The sequence below is a fragment of the Nyctibius grandis genome, chromosome 6, assembly GCF_013368605.1.
Source record: "Nyctibius grandis isolate bNycGra1 chromosome 6, bNycGra1.pri, whole genome shotgun sequence".
Classification (NCBI taxonomy): Eukaryota; Metazoa; Chordata; class Aves; order Nyctibiiformes; family Nyctibiidae; genus Nyctibius; species Nyctibius grandis.
Genome location: NC_090663.1, coordinates 71,846,455 through 71,870,522, shown reverse-complemented (window position 1 = coordinate 71,870,522; position 24,068 = coordinate 71,846,455). Strand labels below are relative to the sequence as shown.

The window sequence follows — 24,068 nt, the reverse complement described above, 5'->3', positions numbered from 1 at the left end:
CCTTCTCTTGCAACTAAGTTGCAACTAAGCTCTAAGGAGCTCCAGTGAGAAGTCCTTGAAAGCTAGGAATGGAAATGTAACACCACATTTAAATTTCTTCTCTCCACCATAAACATACCATAGGTTGTTATTACAGAATTACTTATGAACGTTAAGCTACTGTCATTTCACTTCTATTGCAGCCTGAAATGCTAAACTTGGGTAAGAAACCACATGGAAGTTGCAAAGCAGGAAAAGGTAACTTCAGAGTTTGGGGCAAATTCTCACTGACTTCATTTGGAGCAAGACCTGGCTGGGAATCTCACCAACTTTTACCGAGTAACCGCTCATCAGATTGCCTCTTCTCAACATGATTCAAGAGTCAAGACCTGTCAATGCTTCTCTTTCCTGATTTCCATGGCAGTTCTGGAAGGAGAACTGCTTCCCAAACCATTTGCCACTGGCAGAGGCTAGTAAAAGTTACAGGTGTCCTGCATGCTTCGGGACTACTCCACCACACAGCACACAGCAGCCTCACACAACTACTTCCCACTCCTGTCAGCGATGAGAAAAGGCACCAAAGTACTGCTGGGCGACTGCTGCCACTGGTGTAGCCCAATATCAAGGAATCTCTGGCAAAGCCACAAATGTGTGCAGAAGCACTGTTTGAAGAAAGTGCCAGTTTCCCTTGCTTGCCCACTCATCTGCTTGTTTTCAAATATGGAGAAGCTCAGTTTCCTCTTCAAGAGATCAGTTTGACAAATCTTACTGATCCCAAAGTATGTTATTTCACTTTCTGAGCATCTGCCCTTTTACTTAGAGTCGTGATTAGAATTTGACCCTGATATCAATAGAAATGTAAATATTAACTTGCTCAAACTACTTATATCTGAAAACTGAAAAAGACAAATGTGTTTGTTGATTTATATACTGAGCCACCCAATTCAAATGCTGGAAACTTTAACTGTACCCAACGTAATGCACACATGCCATTCCTAAAAGTGGCAAGTGTGAGATGATCCACAGTTCCACTTTGCAGGACTTGGAGTGGAGAAATATGAATGTAGTAGGCTAGGTCTAGAAACAGTTTGTGTAGCACACAGAAAAGTCTCCAAGTTGTGGCACTGAGATACAGATATGGGCAGTGAAAACACGACTGAAAGAACACCATCTGAACCAGCAGAGATTATCTGAGAAGAGGTTACAGCTAAGGAACTTACCCCAAAGAGACTGAATTTTCATGCTAAGAGGGATAAAATTTCACTTTAATCATTCAGTGCAATGAGTAAATTAAAGAACTTCAATACAGAATTAACATTGCAAATCCATATTCTACAGTGATATGAAACATATGGAAATTGTAATGATGAGATTACAGAATGCAAATTAAAACAAATATAAAAGTAGGTAGAAGTCAAGTCATTTCCAAGTAATGCACACAGGAAAATTGCTGATGAGATAAATTAGGTAAGATTGCCCTAACTGAAGAGCAGTTACACTTCAAGAAAAATCTGGAAATCTACAGGACCAGGATTTAAAGGGATAGGAGAGCCAAACCCCATTTTTATTATCTTGATATCTAGTATCTTAATCTATATAAGGATTTCAGATATGGTCATTCAAGTTTGTGTCAATCTAAAAGTTACAACTGCATTAGCTGGCTATTTGGCACCCAGATCATCATCCTAATTTGTTGCCCCAACAGCTTATCTTATTCCATCTCTAATGCCTATCATAAACCATTCTCTGTATTATCTTATAATAAACACTATACCTAAGCCTACTGAAAGAGCTAGGATTAAGTGATAGGTTTACACTAGGGAACTGAGGAGCTCTGCAAAGATACCTAAAGAATTTAAAAGGATGCATTAAATTTATATGAAGCAGTAAGCCATCCAGAAGGAGTTCTGAGGAAACACAGCTGACTCAGATAAGGAGTCAGTTTAAGGGCAAGTAAACAGGCAGACACATCAAAAATAAGGCAGAGAACACCTGAGCAACACAGAACTTAGCCTCATGTGGCTTTCATCAAGAATAGCAAGAAAAGAGGAGTGAATGAAGAGAAGCAGCAGCTGACAACTGAGAAGGCACGGACAACTGTAAAGGCATTTACCTAGTCATGGACAAGGCAGAGGTGAGACAGACGGTAAACTGGTGTGCTCATATTTGGCCTCCAGGATGGCTTCCTATGTCCTACTCCCTCCTGTCTGCCTTCTTAGAACCCTCAAATGAGGATTAGGGATCCAGGCCACAGGCCAAAATTCACTCTTTTGGCAGTCTGTTTCAGAATATCCTCTTTCCAGATGCTGTAACCCAGGTTCCATCATGACTGTTACCATCAGCATCATATCCAAATAATAGGAGTCTCCCATCACATGATGACTGCACATTCAAGAAGAGAACACAGGCCCACAATGTCTCCATCCTCGCTCTGCGACAGTCAGCCAACTTACACCCTTTAGAACAGCGATACAGAAGGATGCTCACTTCCTCCAGCCAAACCCAGTATGTACCACTGGCAACAGAAGCCTTGAAATTTGCCAGAGACTGGTTGCTAGCCACCATGGACAGAACAGTTTTAGTGGAACAAGGAAAGCAGAAGCCATACTGAAGAAGGTCCAGGATGAAATTATAGGAGAGGAACTTGAAGTCCTAACTGCAAACAGCACATTCAGTGAGAACTATCAGCCACAAAAGTGTCACATCAGAATTAAGTTCAGACCAGATAATAGAGAAGAATGAAGGAGCTAAGGACTGAATACAGCTGATACCTTTAGGTAATCTATGTACACTGTGTAAGTGCATCATTTTAGCAATGGCAAAAAATAATTACAAGAGATCACTTGCTAATATCACATCACTTTCAAATTCACATTGTCTCTGGGTGTCAGCTTCACATAAACCCCTGCTGATTTCACAACCAGGTACTACAGAAAGCGGCATGCACAGGCCTAAAAATCGCAGTCATATCTGGGAAGTCTGTTCTGTGCTATCCTATATAAATTGCTCAGTCTAGCTGCCTATGAACTACCCTTTTTGTATTCAGGCTGTTTTTTAAGCATTTCAAATAAAAAAGAGTGAATGTCATATCTTTGGGCTGAACAGCCTTTGTGGGTTCCCACACCCACCAGACCACGTGGATGTGTGTGCTATAGGACTGCCTCAGAGAAGCTGGGTACACTGTGCACCAACACTTCACAGACTCCACCTCTAAAAAACACTTATAGCCACATCTGATTAGACTATATATCCAGAGCAGCAGCTACGTTGATTTTCCCATAGGGATGCTTGCAAGAAAATCATGATTTTAATAAAGACACAAAAGCCTGCCTTAACTCCTTTTATTATATCAACAGCAGCAAAAAAAACTTAAAAGTCACAGTTACATAAACAGTCATGTGCGAGAGTGCCCTCGGTCCCCCATTTTCCCTTCACGATTTCTGTGACCTACAATAGGTAAGCAGCACAGGAAGTCACTGTCCTCTTTGAATGGAATTTCTGGCTCACTCACTTATCAACGGGATGATTATTCAACTCTTGACCTCCTCACAAAATGGTTTAGCAGTGTTGCTGGTGCTTGAACCAAATTTCTCTACTGCAGGCTAACCTAGAGAGAGCAGCACAGCTGCAAGAAGGAACTGCCAAAAAGCCATAGCTCTTCTGTTCTGTCCTTCTCCCCCGTGTTTAAGACGTGTGAAAATACTCACACAATTAGACAGGAAAAGAAACCCTAGGTAGGACTCTGTATTTCATCTCCACATCTTCTAAAATAATGATTTTCCTAACTGGAAATAACGACTTTCCTAACTGGAAATAACGACTTTCCTAACTGGAGGGAAGGAGGAGAGGGGAAAAGAAAGGCACAGCTTTTAAAGACAAGGTGTATAGCTTCTACTTTTATCCCTAACTTAAAGTGACTTTGAAAAAATTCACTGACAAGAAAACCCCAGAATATTCACCTAGCAATTTCTCTAGTACTGTTTTTTTTTAAAAAAGGGCTCCAGGACAAAAAAGATTAGAGAAAGTTAATTACCTTGCTGTAACTGGAACTCTTCAAGATGCTTTGCCCATATGCACAAACAACTGTGAATGTGCAGAAGTACCATGCATTCAGGTTTGCCAACAGCTAGACAACCATAGAAGGTCAAAATGCATGTACAGCCCTTCCGTTTCCTCTCAAAGGCAGAATCCAGGTGTGATGGTCTCTTCCAAGAAAGAAGGGAAGCAGGATGGATTACTGAAAAAGCTTGTCACAGACAACATAAAACTGCCTTTATTTCCTTTCCAGGAGAAGAATTTTGTGGTAGATGGGAAACAGAGACAGTAGCCTTTTATTTTCAGCCGCAATCCCCGAAATAAATGTGTCAAGTGGGTTTCACTACCTGCCAAAAAGATCCTTCTTTTACTAGCTAAGTATCCATGAAAGGGGACAGAAATATACGGTTTCTCCTCAGATGAGCTGTCACTACTTGATGAAGGTTCTCAGAGCTGTGGACAGACCAGGATAGGACCTTATAGTGACAAGTCTGATCTCCCTCAAAACAAGTTCTTCAAAAGATAACTCCTAGTGCGATGGATGTTTGACATCTTGCCTCCAACTCTTCTGTTCTAGGCAAGAGGTTATAGTTAGTAGCTGTGGAATCAATGTTTGAGGAGTGTTGCTTCCACTGGGACTCAGAGATTTTAAGCACCAGATGAACAGGCGTTGCCTTAGAGTGCAGTTAGAAGACACTGTTAAGGCAACAAAAGCTCAAGACTGACAGAAGTGGTGGTCCTGTGCCCTCCCTTACATTTGCTCTGTTGTTTGTTTGGCTGCTTGGTGAGCAAATTTCAAGTCACTAATCTGGCAGAAAACCACTCACTCTGCCAAGAAATCAGAACAAAACTGATGCAAAGGAGGCAGGAATGGGGAACTAGAAGGAGTCAAAACAATCTGAGCCACCTATCTCCTGAGGTCTTTTGGGGTGCAAAGCATATCGTGTCTTGTCAACGAAAAACACCAGGGGATCTCCCTCCCACACCAAACCTCAACAATGCACTACACCTCTCAGGGAAGAGCTGGCCCATGCAGTCAGGATGGCTACAGCAGTCAATATTAGGCAGGCTGCTTTAGAAGCCTTTGCTGGGACATCTGCAGCTGCGTTGGCCACCACCATAGACACTTCTGATACTAATTAAAAAAACCTCTTCTCTATAATTGGTTGGCAGCATCTTCCTGGGAGAAGAAAAGTCCTAAAGATCCAGAAATAATATCTTAACAATGAGGCCCAGTAATCAGCAACCCTGAAAAGCAGGTGGCCAGAGCAATATGTCTTATAGTATAATATATAACAATGTTACATATATATAGTATATGTGTATAATAACATATGTATAATATTTGTCTCACTACAATTTAGAATTACTTTGTTCTAGCTGGACTTTGTCACTATTTGAGGCTCGGCGAGCTGAAGTACTTGAGGTGTGCGCATGAAACAGAACACACACAGCCTTAGAGGAGGGGAATATTTTTGAAGACTTTCTCAAGTGGTAGGCCACAGAAGAGCATCCTACACAAAAAGCTTTCATCAGCTGACTTGACCAATACCTAGAGCTCCTGAAGGGAAGGTAGACAAAGACAGTTAATTATGATTGAGGTTTTCAGAAGAAACAATTATTTCTGAAGTCAGCTTACGCTGCAAAGGCTGGCTAGTAGCCCCAAGACAGATTCATAAAGCACATAAAGTGTCAGTATAACAGAAAATCATGTTTTTTACAAAACATATTTTATGGTACCGATGTTGTTCTTGTAACACTTTTATGGAGGCTGAGCAAAATACCACAGCCAGCCTCATAGAAAGTTTCTTCCACAGGCCCTCATAAACATCCTATAATAACCTATAGCTGAGTTTGGACACACCTTTCATAAAGCACAAGATAGTGATCAGACTGATTGATACACTAAAGGAATATGGCCCACTGAAAACCCGAAGTCTGTACATTAACATATCAAAGGAATACATCTTTTTTGCCTGATGAAAACAGAGAATATGATAAACCATTTGCTATAAAACCAAATACTTTTTTAGGCAGGAACTTCTGAGCCGGATCCAAGTCCCTTATCAGGAATTTCAGGCTTCCCTGGGTCTTTTAAAATCAGCTATGATATCAGATTAAGACTCTGACAGTGTGTTACAAATTTGAGGACAAACTAAATATGCAGGAGATCAACTGTTATTCCCACAGCTCTGTTTGAAACAGGAATCAGCTTCAACAATCTTTGATGGTTCAAGTGGTCCATGTGCAAGTCTACCCAGAGAGATTCCCTGCACCTGGAGTGGTAGTGTTATCATTTACATCAGCACACATTTACCATTGTGGGCTCACTTACATGTTAAGTTCAGTACAGTGATTAAAAATTCTACCTTTTCTTAGTTATAAGGAAGTCTAAAAACTCCTTATAATTATTCCTAGTTAGCCAAAATTCACTTTGCTTGTTCATTTGTTTTGCTCTAGATAGATGTCTATGGCAATAGGCTGTTGCAGTGAGAAAGTATCAAATACCAAAAGGTAATAGGAATGCTGGCACCTCCAATACAAGAGGAGTTAAACATTATTCTCAAGACTTCTATTATCATTAGCATACAGAGTCAAGACCTATCATCTCAGCCTACTTCATAAAGGAGGGGAAATATTTTAGTATTTCCTACCAGAAGGCATTCACTAGAAATGAGACCCCAAACAATTACAGCAAACAATTTGGAAAAGCTGGCTACAACCAGAAGATCTCTAAATGAGGGAACTTAGCTTCCACTCTAGATCAAGTTATTGTGGGAGATAATCACATGAATGCCAAATGGTCAATATAAGAATCCATAATATTTTAAAGCCATCCTTGAATGACAATTAACTCCATGAATGAGAAGAGATTTTACTCCTTTAGCAGGTCATTAATGAAATCTTCTTTGAAAAGTTGCTTACAGAACACAGAACTAGTGACTCTATTAGGAAATTCTAAGCAGAAACACAAAACTGCCTTATCTTAAACACAGTCTATCTGCAAACCAGAGGCTCAGTTACTCATTTCCAAACGGCTACTTGCTTTGTACTAGTTCGATTCTAGGTCATAGTCTTCTACTGTATATTTAAGGTAGAAGACATCAAAATACAGATTATTTTTTTCTGATGAGATCTCAGGCTGCAGTTATCCCTGACTTACTGTCTCCATTTAGCCTGCACCCAGGGCTAAACAATAACCAGTTGTTCTATCATCCAAGACCCCTCCCCAGCTGAGAAAGGGAATTGTGAAAAGGAGGGAGACTCGTGGGTTGACATTTAAACAGATTTAATAAAATAAGAGAACCAATATCAATGCTAATACAAAGACACAAAATAATACTTAGCTCATAGATGGTGGCAAGTCCCTCCAGGGATCACAACCATTGAGAAGAGAGGTAAGGAGAAGGAGAAAGAGAGGAGAGCAGCGCAAAAAGCCCCAGATGCCCAGCAAGCTTTCCCATTTATAGTGAACCTGACGTTAATGTTACAGAACACACCTGTGGGCCAGCCTGGGGCAGCTGCCCTGGCTTCCACTGCTAATGGCCTTGATCACCATACCATGGCTGGCCACAAACAAACAAAATGTAATGGAAAAGTGATTCTATAAATTTTATCCCCACAAAACCAGGACACTTACAAAAGAAAAAGAGATGGAAGGAAGGGAAACCATGGTGAAACTAGACAATCACTATGAGCTCAAGCAGTGAAGTAACTTGGCACTCTCAATCTATCATCATACAGTTCTGTTTAGATGTTATCAAAGATGCATTCACTTGGACAATTCTGCTTGAGAAAACGGAAAGACCATACTATGTTATTAAGATATCTAAAAGAAAAAAAACAGAATAATAACCTCAGTTTTTTATCTTTTCATCCCTTAAAAGGCAATGGATTTCAAGAAAGAAGGTGGGCACATGTGAATGATTACAGAGGTAGATAAAAACTTGTCCTATGACCCGGAATAAAAGGCTCAGAAATAAAAGAGATTTATCCATTTTCAGGGAGGTAAGCCTCTGCCTTGAACAGCTCAAGTAAGACCAGCAGAATTTCTTTCTGCGTACTCTACAATGCTTTTTGGTGCTGTGATGATCAGTCTCCAAGAGAAAGACTAAGCATAAGACAGGGTTTAGAGAATCCATCTGCTGACTGGATGGCTCAAGGCATTTTAAAGTGATTATATTTTTCTTGGTTGTCAGTGGTATCCACAAGGCTTGGGCAAACACCAGAAAACTGGGAGAAGCACCCGTAATGGTATCACTTTTACGTAGCAAGCACTTCCCAAGAAAAGAAGCCGCCATAGCAAAACTGAAGTAAGGCATTAAGCATGAATAGTACAGTGTCTTATATCACATTTCGTATGATCTAGGTGCCAAAAAAGGCAGGAGAGCTTTGCTTTCTAATCTTCATTTAACTCGGTAACAAATAAAATTGGTGGTCCACTCTATTGTGCATACCTATGTTCTCTGTTTTTGAGCTACATCTATAAATCGCCTGCTCTTACTCAGTGCCTTCATCAGCTAACAATTCATCTTAATTAAGGCCTGCACCTGACCTGCTGCCTCCCCAGAACTGGCTGCAGTGATAGCTGTCTCAACTCTTTACTGTGACAAAATGCATCTTCATTGCCTGAAATGCACTGCAAGCCTCAGCACAGCCACAACCCCAACAGTAAAAAGTACTAAGACACAAGAATCCTCAACATGTTCCTCACAATTTACAGCAGCCAAGAATAAAGTGATCTGTTTATGCTATAGATTATTGTAACACTGATTTACCCTCAATACATGCAACTCATTTTGGTGTGGCTAGTCATTGAAAACTGACAGGGTCACCACAGCAACATGATTTTAGTCACCCTTACAGTTGGAAAGGAAGTGGATGAGAAGTTGCAAGTGTCAATGCAGCTGGCAAAAGGGGCTGACTAAAGCAAGAAAAGCGTTCAAACATGCCACTTCGTTGCATACAAACAATTTGCAATGAAAATAAATAACTCCCTGATCACAACTGCAATTTAGCATTATGGCTGGGGAATGGCTGTAAGTTTACAAAAAGTTCTCACATTACCTGAAAGACTAAAATGGATCTAAAACCTCCAGCAAAAAAGCCATAAATCACCTATGCTCTGAGCAGTGCTGTGCAGGGCAATTCCAAACTTTCCTAGGGGACAAACCATTGACCAAAAGGCTAATTGAGGCACCAAAACCACACCGGCTGATTACCTGCTTCATCACCCATTCATTTCAAGGAGTTGCCCTTGTGTGTTGTACACACCGTATAGGATCGTGCCCTTAAGCAATCCAGAGTAAATTTACCATAGCTACCATGATGTATTAGAAAAAATTGTCTGCTAAGGTTGATAAATCGGTCAATTACCTGCTTCCTTGACTTTTATTCTTGTGTAAATGTTTTCATCCTTAGATTACCAGTACCTATGAGACGATGATCTGTACATTGGCAAAACCAACTATTTAAATTACTAGCAAATCCTTAATTACTATAAACAAGATTACAACAGGCTTATTTAAAAAAGGTTTCTAAACTCCAAAGCGACAGCTCCAGAAAACAAAGCTCCCTTGCTGTCTGTCATTATCTGAGGCCACTGTCTCCACGTTCACTCTTGCTCTGTGCACAACCCTCAGTGCTCCCTCAGCCCATCTGAATGCCACAGCAAGAGCACCTGCTGTCTTTCCATTGATACCCCCTGCATGGCTGAGCATATACACAGGGCATGAAGTTCCCAGTCTCCCCTCAGATCTTCCTATAAAGTCCAAACCACCTTCCCCAAGCCACACACTCCCTGCGCCCCTATAAAACAGGAAGAAATCATTAACGTACAGAGGAAGGTAAAGATGAGCAAATACTACTGAAGCACTACAGTTACTGACTTCATCTTCAAGGTAGAGAAGCTTTAGTGCCCCTGGTGGGAATCTAAAGAACAGTCCAATCCTCACAGATGCCAGGAGAGTACGGGAAAACCAAAGGCGGCCATCATCCTTGCCAGTGAGCTGGTTTGGGCTCAAGATGGAATATTAAATCTATGACAAGGTACATGCGCATGATCTCAGCTAAAATTTCCCTTTCCATACTTCCTCTCTAACTGGTAATAGCAAACGATTTCCAGAAAAGGAGAACAGAAAACACCTGACTAATGACGCAGAAGCTGAAACCAAAAGGATAATGATATGTCATCCTCTTCGTCTCCACACGGAAGTTATTAAATACAAAGGACTGCTCAATAGATCTGGTTTCTTGTATCTCTTCAAAGGCATAGTCAAAGTTTGGAATTGAGAAGCTGAGAACTCCCACCAGGGTTTGTACGGGGACAGACTAATGTAAGCCCAGCATAGCTTCAACACTTGAGGAAAGCTCTTTAGAATACTTCAGCAGCTCTGTAAAAACACACAGCAACATCCAGAACATATCTAGTCATCTCAAGGAGCACATTTTCCATCTTTTTCCTGCTTACCTCTGTTCCTCCAAGAGACAACTGCTCTACAGATGCACAATCTCAACCATTGTTACATCGGTTTCCCTGAGAAACTGCCAAGTGCATCCTTCCTACAGGAGATCTAATTAGAATCCAGGCTCTCTTTGAGGCTGAAACTATCTTTTTATTGGGTCACATGTGCCCAGGACAGCAGGCTGACTCTCTGGCTTGTACTCCTATGTACTACACAAAAACAACAAAGGAGAAGAAAACAATATTTCCTTGTCTCTCTCATGCACAAGGTAATCCTTGAGAGCACTTTCTGATGTCTAATCACTACCGTAGAAAACAGAAGTCCAAGAGGCAGACAGCTGGAACAGTAATCAGAAGTCCTACAGAAGAAGACGGTATGTCAGATCTGCTTTCTCCATGACTACTGGCTCTAATTTCCCAAGCCAGGCTAACAATGTCAGGGATAATACAAATGGCAACCTTCACTTTTCCTCTTCTCTCCAATGGATTAAAGGCATGCTGTGTCTTCTCTTGAACCAGTTCCAAATAACTTCTCATTCTATTAACTTCTGAAACTGCCAGTAGTCTTCAGGGAGTGACACTGATAAAGCAGTGATATTACCAAGATGAAAAATGGGTATTTCTCTGCTTTCCTACCTTTCCTGACCAATCTTCTCCAGCTGGCAAAGGGTGAAAAAAAAAAGAATTAGCAGTGATAAAATCAGTGATTATATCACAAGTGGTTTTGGAGAAAGAGAAAAGGGAAGAAAACTCGTCCTCATCAGTGTAGTAGAGCCACACGAGGATTAAAGCTGAAAAAAAAAGCTGCCTGTGAAGCTCTCCCAATAGGAGTGAAGAATCTCTGAAGACAACTTCCTGTTGAGCCACAGTAAAAAGAAAAAACAGGAACTCAAAAAACCTAGAGATTTCATGTCTGTAAACTGTCCTGCTGAGCTTCCAAACATCCCCACAAATATCATACAACCCCAACAGCTCTGTCATTGTAGTCTAGAACTCTTGGACCCAAAAACCATTCCAAGGAGCACAGTTATAACTTATAGCACCAGTAAAATAACAAGAGAAAAATTCTTGCTTGCCAAAGGGAGGTTTTCCTCTCCTGAGCACAAAGTTAAGCCAGCTAGCTTCTAAGGAAGGAAGAAGAACACAGCCTCTCTCTCTATTGCTGCAGGAGGCTGGCTGGCTGCTCTTCATATAACGGACATACTGGAGTTTGAAAAACCATGAAAGAAGTGGTTACATTTGCCTGCCTTGATGATATGATGCACTGCTGTACATTCTGACCTATGCTTACTTTGACTTTTTTGGTCTGCTCATTATTTCCGTCTCTGAGCACGAATAAGACATCTCAATTTCCCAACAGCCCCAGTGGCGTTCTGGCAAAAGCAATTCATTCCACTCGATTCGGAAGAATTGCTACTGCTACATATTCAATAGTCCAGACACTTTAGTTTACGGATAGGGCCAGGTTCTCTCCTGTGTGACATGTGAGTATCTGGCAAAGGAGGAACACAGCATGAGCCTTTACAGCGCTCTGATTCTCCCTTATGTTTTCTAAACCTAGACTCAGCCTGGCGACTGGCTTATCAACAGCAGCTGGAAATGGCTGTTAACTAGCAATAAGTATATCTGAGTGTGTTCCAGCTGTGGCTTCATCCCTGACCCTTTCCATCTCTGATTCACAGTCTATTCTAAGTCACAGTGATATGAAGATGTATGAAACAACAGTATTATTTCTCTCCTAGGAACACCCCTGTGCAATAAGAATCCCCGTCTGGGAAGGCCAAGGCAACTTCCATAACATTTGCATCACCCTAGCAGCACAAGGGAGATTAGAGAAAGGCTGCAAAGCTGGCCCATTGCTGATAATGAACATTAAGTCCTAGTTTAAAAATAACGTTAAGTGGAACTCAGTGAAGTCATCTTAAATTATTCTAAATATTGAAGTTGGAAAGGTAGTGACAGCAAATATTGCGAACTTTCTTTCCCTTTTATTAAAATACAGAAAGAGAAAACCCCACACTAACCACTCAAAACATTGACCCTTAGAAGACTTTTAAAGTATATGGAATTGTTGCTTTAGAATACGTTTATGAAGGGTGTTCCAGTGATCAATAAAGTAAAAGAAACAACAAAATCAACTAGAAATCCCTATGTCACCTTAATATGTAGGCTACAATGAACAAAACATGGGAAGCCTCAGATTAAGCTGCTACAGTGCCTTTAATTATCCCTGTTGTGTCTACAACCTCTATCAAGGGGTCACAAAGTGAAGGGAGCAGCTCACCGTATGTGTGGCTATATTCAACCATAGCAGGCGACATCAGACCAGCATACCCGCTTTAACAAAGATCTCTTTTGTTTTTGACTAGTTTCTGTTTATTTTTACTAAATGCAGCTTCTCCTGCTCTATTTTTGGTAAATAATGTGCTCCTGATTTACCATTTTACTCTTCCCCACTACTCACCTGAGGTGCTTTATGCACATTAGCTTTCTGACTGGTTCAGAAACAAAAGGTTTAGGTTTCAGATACTGAAATTATTCCTTCCTGTAAGTGTCACAGGATCTAGTTCCCTATAATTTAATTTTTTCCTCTCTCTCAAAGTCAGATTAAAACATGGCAAATTATATTCTCCATGTTTCTAATTCCTCCCACAAGGATGATATGATGGTAACGTATCCAAAGGAAGCTTAAAGAACTGTTTGTTTTGTCGTGCTGTGTTTGTTACCAAAGACAGCTGCTTTCTCTGTCCCTGAGAGGATTGCTTGGGGTTAACAAGCAAAGCCAAATAATAGAGGATTAGGAAGCTACTTGTAGTGGTAGGCGAACACACAGAAACAGACCTTTCCATGTGGAATGGGCACTCCTCGCTCCTAGACAATGTTTAAGGCACTGCCTCAGCTTTCAACCTTAAGAAAAGTCAGAGGTCACATAATTAATGTGTAAGCACTGAACAAAAAGTGGACATTCCTCAAACCTTATCTTATTTTAGAGAGATTTAGGATTCTGTGTGAAGCTCCCGGTACACGAAACTAATGCTATGGCTACTTAGGGCACAGACACAGCATAAATGGCAGCAACCTGTTTCCACATTCTTCCTAAAAATCCACCTAAAATTCAGATGCAGAGGAATAGCTAGAAGCAAAGGGACAGTTTCGTGTTCACGTCCATGCCATTGCTGGCTTTTCTGCTGAACAAACAAGCAAGCGTGCCAATGGCAGTGGGATTTGATTTTATTTTTTCAAAGTGCATTTCTTGGCTGAAAACTCTGTGGGATTTACCAACACTTTTTATGCAGGCCAGTAAATGCCTTCAAAGACAACAACTCTGATTCTCATGAGAGTATGTCTATACTAAATAACGCAGTGCTATGTAGTGATATCTGAGCCAGCTTGAGTGTACCCACAAGTATTATAGCTGAATTAACCTGGGTAGACCGCTGTGATAACTGCCTCCCGTACACAAGGTAGCTTATTTAGAGCTTGCTTTGTTATCTCAATGTGGCACAGCACTGTGCAGGAAGACAATATAAACAATTATGGTGAAGTCTATTTAGACCTTATGGGCTATGTAAAAGTACCTCGAGGTGAGCAGAAGAGCCCCCTTCAGAGTTATTGGCTGTGCAAAGAACTCCCTTTGGCAACGCAGAATTGACAAAAGGATTATGTCAGCCCTTCCTTTTCAGAACAAGGAGCAGGGTGAGAGCCGGGGGGCAGCAGAAATTAGAGCAGCTCTAGGCTGTAATGCTTACACTGGTGGCTGAGAAGGGCTCTTCATGGGCTCAAAGTGTTAGAAATACAGAGGTAGATAAGGGGAAGTTCTGCTCCAAACACAGATAAAGAAATGGGCCCTCAGTCACTAGTTGCCAGGTCTAGATTTGGCACAGTGGTCTGTAAGGGGAGAGACTCTGGCTGTGCTTCAGGAAAGCAAGGAAACACAAACAGCTACACCACCAGCTGCTATCTAAATCCACTTGCTTGCCATCCTCTCTGTTCCTTACCTACTTTTCACTACATGATCATCTACCTGTGGAAAATCTGTTCTTATTCCAATTTTTTGAGAATATTTTTTTCGCAATGAGTAATTATTTGTACTACTATACAAGTAAAAGTGAAGTCTAGAAGTAGCTTGCAAAGAATTTGTGTCCATTAATGAAGTCACACATGCAGATCACTCATTAAGCTAAATACACACTTGTTAAAGCCATCAATTCTTTTAATGAATTTTTCTAAAAGTTACTTGCCATTTATTTTTAAGAATTCACCAGAATTCTCATTTTTGCCCCAATACAGCATCTTACAAGCCCTAACAGGCATCAAGATCCAGTGTGTGTCCAAAACATTCACTTAAACCAGGAAGCTGTAATTTTAAAGTAAGCTTCTGCCAAATCTTCTCCCTCACAGAAACTTTCAGATAAAACTTACGACCATGCAGGGAAGAACTCTTCGTACCTGCATAGAAAGCCCCACAATAGAGGAAAAACACATCCAAGCAGCAAACTTCAGATGAGAGCCAGCAGAGCTATAAATCCATCTTGAGGAAGGGAATCCCTAGAGGTAGGACCATGCAGAGTTCAAAGGGATTATTACAGTAGCTTGCTTTGAGGTGCTTCAAAAATTTTATTTCTACCTAGTGAATGTCCCAAATAAAAGAAACTAAACAGTGCAGATGTTTGGAACCTAATTTCACTTTCTGAAACTGCTAATTAAACCATTCATTACAAGACCTCTACCACTCGGTAACCCCTTCATTTTTAACGCAATTTATTCTAAACAGCAGCTAAATCATCAGTTTTGCATAAACACTTCTCTCTCTTGGTCTACTGTACTACCAGCACCAACCATTTTCCCCCCAGCTCCCATCCCTACTGCCTAAGTACCGAAAAGAATGAGGGAATGGACTATTTGTGCAGCCCAGTTTTCCGCTCCTTACTGCATGTTTCTCAAAAAAATCCCCCGTAACTCTTTCATGATTCCAAATTAATCAAACTTGGACTCTGTGTGAATTCTTAACTTGCAAAAGGGAACAGGCTTGTCTTCTTGTTAGGCTTAACTTGTGATTCTACTACTCAGTGTAATTACACCACAAGCAGGAAATCCCTTGAAAGGCAGGAGAAACTTTAAGGAATACTAAGCCAACAGGTTCAGACTGAGCATTCAGATTATCTGGATCCTAGACCAAAGAAGGTACCACCCTGTAAATGCTACTGAAGGTACATGAGGAAAAGAGAAACGTCTTTTTGAGCATAACGCTTCCATAATTGTGACCTTAAGTCCGTAAAAAAGAAAAACTGAAAGACAAGCTCTCATGTGAGCTTATGGATACATGTTGCTGAATCCCCTTCATAAAACTAGCCACAATGAAGTGGATATGTGCAGAACCAATGCTGACTGTACCCTGCAGCACGCATCCTTTCAACTGACGTATGGGTCAAGTCTGAGTTTTATTATTTAACTACATCGAAAAAAAAAATCCTTGGGGAAATGGATATTATCCACCTTTTGGAGGTTTTTTTTTCCCTCAGCCCAATATCATTTATTATTCTTCATAGAAAACATTTTTCAAAGTGGAATAAAAATTAAAAGTTTTACTTTAGAGGGTAGAAAGACAGAGGAAGAGAATTCCCTGCTCCCCCTTGAAAACTGGATTCTATTACATACTGCTAGCTACTTCGTCGTTCAGATTTTTTGCGTATTATTATTTTTGTAAAACACACGATACTTTAGCCTCCATACATCCTGAAGGGTTTTGTATACGTGAAACTTAAATGATACAAATCATGTACCATGAATGGCAAACTAGGCAACAAAAAAATGGTATACTAGAAACCAAGACAAAATCTTATTTAGAAGATACACTCTTCAGGCATGACTCTGGAGTAGCTGAACAGCTGTAGCAGTAAAAGGATTCCAGGCATAAGCCATATTAGCTCTCCCTAACCATCTGAACTGATGTCTATATTATGATTTCTTTGCAATGTGAAAGAAAAAAAAGAGTCTTCTATATGGTGCTTCATGACAAATCACATGCCTTGTGAAGCTTCATGTTAGAAAGCCTTTTAACTTCCAAAAAGTCCTCTTTTGTAGGTCATGCTCTCATTATCTTGCTCTGGGATCTGGTCTGATTAAATTATAGGAAATTACTAATACTTCACTTTGAACAGCCAGCTCCTCCTGGCTCCTCTTCTTTTTTTTCTAAACTTAATTCCTCCTACTCCTGCCTTCTTACATATGAAAAAGACAACAATCACCCTGTTACAATATTAAGTAATACTCCTTCTTCATCCATTTTAAACTTTAGAAGTAAAAATGCATTCTGTCTGCATGTTCTTACATTTCCCATTCCACTGCTCTACCTGCAGGTTTTCCTGTTTGGCCAACTAAAAAGTTTGTGGTTTTGTTCTATAATCTGTTGTACCCCCGCCCCCTCTAAAATCTAATTCATAAGATCCTAAAGCCTTAAATAGCTTAATGAGCACAATGCTGACTCTTTGGTAGTCCAATTTATATTCCAGTGTGATTTATTCATATTTTGTACTATCAGACAACACTAAGACATGGTCTACCATTGAATGGCTTTAGACATTGATCATTGAATGATTTTATAAAAGTGACTTAGTTTGTATAATACAAAAAAAAAAAATAGCATACAAATTTAAAGAGACAGAGACTTTACACGTCAGAAGAAATTCCCATAAAGGCAGAAGGTACTTCTGAAAAGTCTATGACGACTCCATTATCACAAGAGGGACAAAATAAGAACAGTGTTTTCAGTTGGAGTAATGTGGATGCTACTCCATCCACCATAAGGCTGCTGTTCATTTGAGAGGTTCATTACAGCACCACCAGGCCAACCATGATGATAGCAATGAAATTATCAACCTAATCATACTAAGAATAATAATTTTCCCTACATGGATCCTCTTGTTGACAATGAGCTATATCATGATCTCTGCAGCAGTAAGAGGTTAAAAATGGTAAATAGAAAATATGTTAAAAGCTTCCTCTTGTACATGCAATGTCTGCTAGTAAGGTAATAAACTCTATTAAAAGAGAAAGATTCCTGTTCCTGGCAAAAGCCTTTTGTCTTGGAGGCAACTCTCAAATGCTGAATGGTAGTAAAGGCTTTGCTGACACTGGGAAGTCTTTTGAAAAACCCATCCAACACATCCTCTCTTGCTATCAGAAAGCATCAAATGAAGCAAGCTGCAGAAATAAAAAAGAAGGAAGCTCTAAATCACCGTTAACTTACTTGTTTGACAGTATTTTCTTTACACTCTGATGATATAATCCAGCAATAAAAACCAATATAATAAAAAGCTTCACAGAGTTTAAGGGGTTTTTTACCATATAGAAACAGCTGGACACTTCAACACAGTATCCGGAATATCTAACACTATACCTGACCATGAAAGCAAGAAGAGTTATGCCCCCTCATTATCACATATCTAGCTTTTGGTATTGAAACTAATATTGTATCAATTCTGCATCTGCTTCTTTAACAAAATAAATCCAACAGAAAATACCACTGCAGTTTGTCCTATATTAAACACATTCTTCAGAAAGCAGTAGTAGTTCAAATATCTCAATGTAGCATCTAATTCTGCCTGACACTCTATAATAAATACAAGCTTTGTATAAATGGTATTGTGGCACTCATTGACAACCTGCATTGCTTACAAGCTTCTGAGACAGAATCAAACCCCAAGGAGTATCGATTGCTACACTTAAGGCAACATAGTGGTCTAGATCTTAAACATTTACTTGAGTGTCTCAGAGCTTCCCAAAACTTTTACTCTTCAGGCTGAACTCTTCCAAGTCACATTTGAGCAGTTCAGAGGAAATAGACTTTCAGGAGTTCTCAGAAAAGAAAAAAATAGTGTGAGGTAGAATGGGAAGTAAGGCAACAAGGAGAAGAAAAATAAGAGCAGAACTGTATTTATACATACATTTTTAAAGATTCTGATGCTAATTGAATAGATGAGGGAAAAAAAATCCAAGTGCTGAAGCAGCTGAAGCGGGGGGGGGGAAACCCACACACACACACACAAAGGAATGAGTAAAATTCCTTTAAATATTCCAGTGAAAATTGAATTGTCTGAGTTAGTCGCATCCAAAAGTAATCATAAGACATATGTGCACTGAAGAAAATTTTTAACTTATAGACCTAACAGTGTCATTGTAAACTGAGTCTACGCTGCCATAGTATTTAGTTTGGGTATGAATGAGCCATTGTCTATCCAGCAACTCCTAAAGTCCTTTCCTCATCCGCTTGTATCTTAAATTAAAAAGGATGCACTTTCTCTTGTATTTCACAGAGTGTGGGTGAGGACATTCTGCCGGCATCTGTGACTAAACAGTTCCCAAAAATTGACTTCCTCACACACGGAAACTCCACTTACAATACATGTTAATATCAGAGTCTCAAAGGGTCCATCCACCTGATCGAACCCTGAGGTTCATCCTGCTTTGAGCAGGGGGTTACACCAGACGACTTCCAAAGGACCTTTCCAAACTAAATTATGTTGTAAGCACATGCCACTAAAACACAGTATTATTGCATCTAATAATATCAATCCTTTTTTTCCTTCAACAACTGAAGCCTCAGTATCTAGCAACTCCCTTGAAACTAAATTAAAATGTTGCAACAGCCTGATACGTCTCTAGCAAACTCTTGTACAGAGAACTTCTTCACTATAGCATACGTCTTGGCAGTGCAGTCTGCTCTTGTGAAATTACCTCTAAATTTACACAAGGGCTGTCCAATGAAGTCAATGGACAGAAGTATAAAATCAGGGTCCTGGTCAGTAGTGTTTATATACTGTCACTTCAAGCAGCGTGACAGCGTTCTTCAGGTGCATTTCAGGGTATGTACCATTTTATAAGAAACTGATTAAGGCCTAGAGATCCTGAGAAGACAGCTTCCTACCTAAGCTATACTAGAGTCCACAGGACTTGCCAGACTAAGTTACATTTCCTCATTGTAACACTGGTAAATTAGTCTATCAACACCTTATTATTTATTTCCCAAACAACTGCAACAGAATCCAAAATATCAGTAAGTTCAGTAAGATGCTACATCATTTAGGTACACCCGAGAGCATTCATGCACCAGCAGCAACCTGTAACGTAACTTAGGCGTGAATCATAGCGCGATACCCACGATGGGGCAGAGTTAGGGTTGAATACAGTATTAGCCATCTTCTTTCTAGATGCGCACGGTGCACTTTACATTCTTCTGCCATCGTTAATACTCAAACTGAAATACACACACAGTTCCGCTAAGAAATGTATTGCTAAAACCGGCAGAAATTGTAGACTAAAAATGTATTTTATACGAAGCACCCATCAAAGCAACATGTTGCTAAAAATAAATAAATCACTATTTATAGTATTTGCACACTGAATGCAATGGATTCCAAGGCATTTTCTGAATCTGCAGGACTGGAGGCTAGAACAGTACTCCTGCAATTCTTCCTGAATTATCTAATATATTGTTGTTATTATTATTGTCACAGAAGAGCTTTAAATCTAGTGCAATCTAGTTGTAAAAGGAAATTAAATAAATAAATCACATTAAAAAGTAGCATTCGTGTGGGACATGTAGCATGTGTGTGTGTTTTACACATCAGGAAAAAACACTCCCATGAATTGAACTAAGAAATTAATCCGAAAGAACTGCAAATTAGGCCGTGCATTAAAAAAAAATAAAAATAAAAACAAATAACACACGCACGCACAACTCGATTTGCACAATGAAAGCAATTGTTCCCCGGCCCAGAAAAAGCCGTGACTCGCCCCGGCGCGGGCGGTCAGGAGGTCGGGACCGAGGGGAGCCTGAGGCGCAGCCCGGAGGCAGGGGCAGGCGAGAGCCGGGCCCCCGCCGCCGCGCACGGGAGCGGCACGCCCGAGCGAGCTAAAATGGAGCCCAGGTTTGATGTCAGCCCGGGAGGCAGGCGGAGGGCAGCCGCACCGGGGCGGGGGCGAGGGCAAGGTCAGCCGCCGGGCCGGCCGCAGCGCCGCCTCCGCCCGCCCCGGGAGCCCCTTTTCGCCTCCCCGTTCCCGCAGGGCTGCTGCCAAACCGGGGCGGCGGCGCTCACCGCCCCCCCCCACCCCCGCGCCCCGAAACGCCCCTCCACGGCCACGCAAGGCCCTGCGCGCCCAGGCTTGGCCCCTGCCCCCGCCCGCCGCGGCGGGGCCGGGGCGCTGCAGAGGCGGGCGCCGCGCTCCCGCCGCCCCCCCCCCGCCTCCGTGCCCGCCGCCCCGGCCGACGCTCTGCGCGGGGAACCAGCGCCGGGGCTGCCGGCTCGGCTTCTCTAGTGGGCGGACCGAGAAAGGGCTGCGAGGGGGCAAACGGCAAGAGGAGGGGAAAGGGGGAAAAGGGGGGAAAACCCCACCATTCCCCCCCCCCCCCGCAAACCCCACCACAACTCAAGCCCTTGACTCGACTCCAGCAGAACGGAACAGGAGAGAGAAATATTTACGGGGCGGCAAGTGCCGCCCCCCTGCCCCCATCCCGCCGCCCCCCCCCCCGCGCCGACACCCGCAGCCCCGGCCCGTGTGCCGGTGCTGGAAGGGCCGGGGGAAGCGCTGCCCCAGCCCCTTCGCCCGCATAGCGGAGGGGTGGACTCCGCCCGCAGCGGCGCCCCCCGGGCAGGGGCCAGGGCCGGGGCCGCCCCGGTGAACTCCCGGTGACCGAGCCCGGCTCCGGCGGCTCAGCTCTTGCCCTGCCCCGAGCCCGGCGCAGAGGGGCTGCGACACGCTCCAGGCAGATGTGCCGGAGACAGCCGAGTGACCCCTCCATCCGCCCCCCCGCTCTCCTTAAACCAACCCTGGGGCCAAGCAGGGGCAGGGTATTTTTAGGTCTCTTCCCCTCCGCCTCCCTCTCAATAGCTGCCGAGCGCTTAATGCAAGGAGAAAGGGGGAGAGCGAGCGGGAGAAAAGTTAACTGTTTTGCAAAGAGGGGAGCAAATAGGCAGGGAGGGGGGAGGGAGCGGGAAGGAGCGGGGCAGGGTGAGCCGTGTCGGGGGATGTGCGTGCGTGTGTGTGTGTGTGTGCATGCGTGCGCACGGGGTGCCCGCGGGCGGAGGATCGGGATGCACTTTAGCCCTGTGCTCTGCTGCTCTCGTCTGGGGCAGCGCCGCCGAAGCCCGAGTCCCGCCTGACCCTTCATTTCACTGCGGCCAGGAGGAGCCCCGAGCCCGCCGCCGCCTCTCCCTGCTCTGCAGGGACCTCGCCTGCCACGGTCTGCCTCCCCGCCGCCCCCTCCGCCGCCGCCGGCCCGGGCCCCCTACGGGGTGGCCATGGGGTCGGTGTGGGGTGCCCCTGCCGCCGCCGCCGGCCCCCTCCGCCGCCGCTGCCAGCCTCCCCCCCGCTCCCGGGCCGCCCAGCCCCGCCGCAACCTTTAGCCGGGGACGGACCTCTCGGCTGGTTCCGCACAAGACGCCAGCAGCCGCTTCCCCTCTCGCCGCCCTCCCCTCCGGTGCTAGCCCCGCTCCCCACCCCAATAAAACAGAGCCCCCCCTCTCCCTCCAGCCCCAAAGAGAAACCCACACCGCCCCCCCCCACCCAGCACAAATGCACAATCACGGGCGAGGGGAGGGAGAGGGAGGAAAGGGCGAGAGACGCGAAGAAAGAAGGGGGGAAAGGAGAGAGAGGAAAAATTAAAAGGGCACAAGGCTGTTCATCACCAACATGGCTGCCTTAGCTCAGACCTAAAAGAGGAATAACCCAGGCTGTGTCTTTGTCAGTTTCACCTCTGTAACCCTAAACTAATGCACGGAACGACGGAGGCGGCTGCAGAGGGGAAGGAGACGGGGAGAGGAGGAAGGAGAAAATGGCAAAAAGAGGGGGCACTTACGTGAAGAGAGGCGCTTGGGCTGCTCCTGCTTCCTCCTGGGCATTTTCCCCCTTTTTTCACATTCTCCTCCTTGGTTTAACGGGAGATCAAATAAGACCGGGAGGGGGGGGCACAGACAGGCACAAAGCCGGGGCCCCCGGGGGAGCTGCTAACCGGGGCGGGTTTTCCCTCTTCGCCGGGGGAAAGGGGGCTGAAGCTGGTTTTCCGGGAGCCACCGCGAAGGGCTCCCTCTCCCCCTCTCTCTTTCTTTTTCTTCTCCCCCCCTCCCGCCCCCCCCCAACCCGGTCGTGCACCTGGCTTGTCCCCGGTCGCAGTATCCCTCAGCGGCCGGGGATGTGTTCCCGGCGGGCGAGCGGGCGCCGTGCCGGGGCGAGGGCTGGCGCGGCGGTGCCGAGGGCTGCGCCCCCCGCGCCTCCCGGCCCCTAACTAACACTAACGCCGGGATCAAAGGGCAGCGGCGGCGGCGGCGCTCACGGCTCGCCCGCGGGCGGCGGGAGGCAGACAGGGACACACACACACACCGCGCACACCCCGGCGGGCGGGCACACGCGTGCACACACACACACACGGGCAGAGCAAAGGGGAAGGTGCCCCCGCGGCTCCCCGGCTGCGCGCCGGCGGAGGATGCGCTGCCCCAGTCCTGCACCCGCTCCTAATTCGCTCTTTAAAAAAAAAAAAAAAAAGGTGGGGGGGGATTTGTGGGTCGTGACCATTCGCACTGTAATTCCCTCATTTCTGGTGGGAAGGAAAATAATAATAACCACCACCTTTTTTAAAAAAAAATTAATACGTTTTGTCTTCCTATGTTAGAAAAGAAAAATCGTACTAGTGCAAACCCACCGGATTGCTTGGACGTGCTCAGCTATTCCCTCACAAAGTACAGGGGCCGGAGGAGCTTATTGGAACTCAATTTCAGTATTGGGGGGAGAGGGAGGTTAGAGACAGCTCCCTCCCTGCCAAATTAAGTGCACAAAATAAGCAAGCAAGGAAGGTGGGCAAGTTAGTATGTAGGTACTCTGTTCCAGTATCAGGATCTGACAATTTGTGCAAGTTTTAAAAAGTGGAAAGAATGCAAGCAGCGTGAAAATCACAACTCCTTGAGAAGTAGGGGGGGTGGGAATCAAGATTAGGTCACCCCTAATGGTTGATTTCACTGCTACATGATACTCCTACAGTGCACACAGCAATCTGGACTTCTGAAATTCACTTTTTTTTTTTTTCCTGCTGTAATGCAGGTATGTGAAGCTTTATCCTGAAGCAATTCCAGCATGTATTATGAAGCCAGGATAGCAGTTTTCATTAGCTGATACATACTTTCATTACTTCACAAATCACACATCTATCTTCAAAGACAGACATGAAGGTGGGGAAAAAAAAAAATAGAAGAGGGATTGGGTCTCACTAAAGCACAAAAGGTACTTCGTGAAAGAGAAGTGCTCTCTTTGTGACTTGCAGTCATTTGGATAAAAGTTCACACAGAGGTTGTTAATGATTTAAACTCTAAAACCGGTTACTACAATTGAAGTAAAATGGTTTGAGGCACGGTTGTTTCATATCGCTCTCTCTTTGTGTAAGGAAACTTTGAACTTGGCAGAATACATAATCGAAATCATGAGTCAGATGTTGCAAAAATAAAAAAAATGCATTCTTCTAGCATGTGTACCTGTTAGAATTTTTTCCTTTTGACAATCTGACTCATCATTTTATCGCAACATTTTTTATCCTAACTTCAAA

General features: G+C 43.5%; 1 protein-coding gene across 3 annotated transcripts in view; it reads right to left on the bottom strand.

Moving 5' to 3' along the window:
- ZNF827 (zinc finger protein 827) overlaps positions 1-22,563 on the bottom strand; it is a 111,120-nt gene extending 88,557 nt beyond the window's left edge. For all 3 annotated transcript variants that reach the window (XR_011048392.1, XM_068403386.1, XM_068403388.1), the window contains exon 1: positions 22,335-22,563. Coding sequence is in view for 2 of the 3 variants with exons in the window: in XM_068403386.1 (XP_068259487.1) it covers positions 22,335-22,377 (43 nt within the window). In the remaining variant the exon portion in view is untranslated. The remainder of the gene's footprint in view (positions 1-22,334) is intronic.
- Between the last annotated feature and the right edge of the window lie 1,505 nt (positions 22,564-24,068).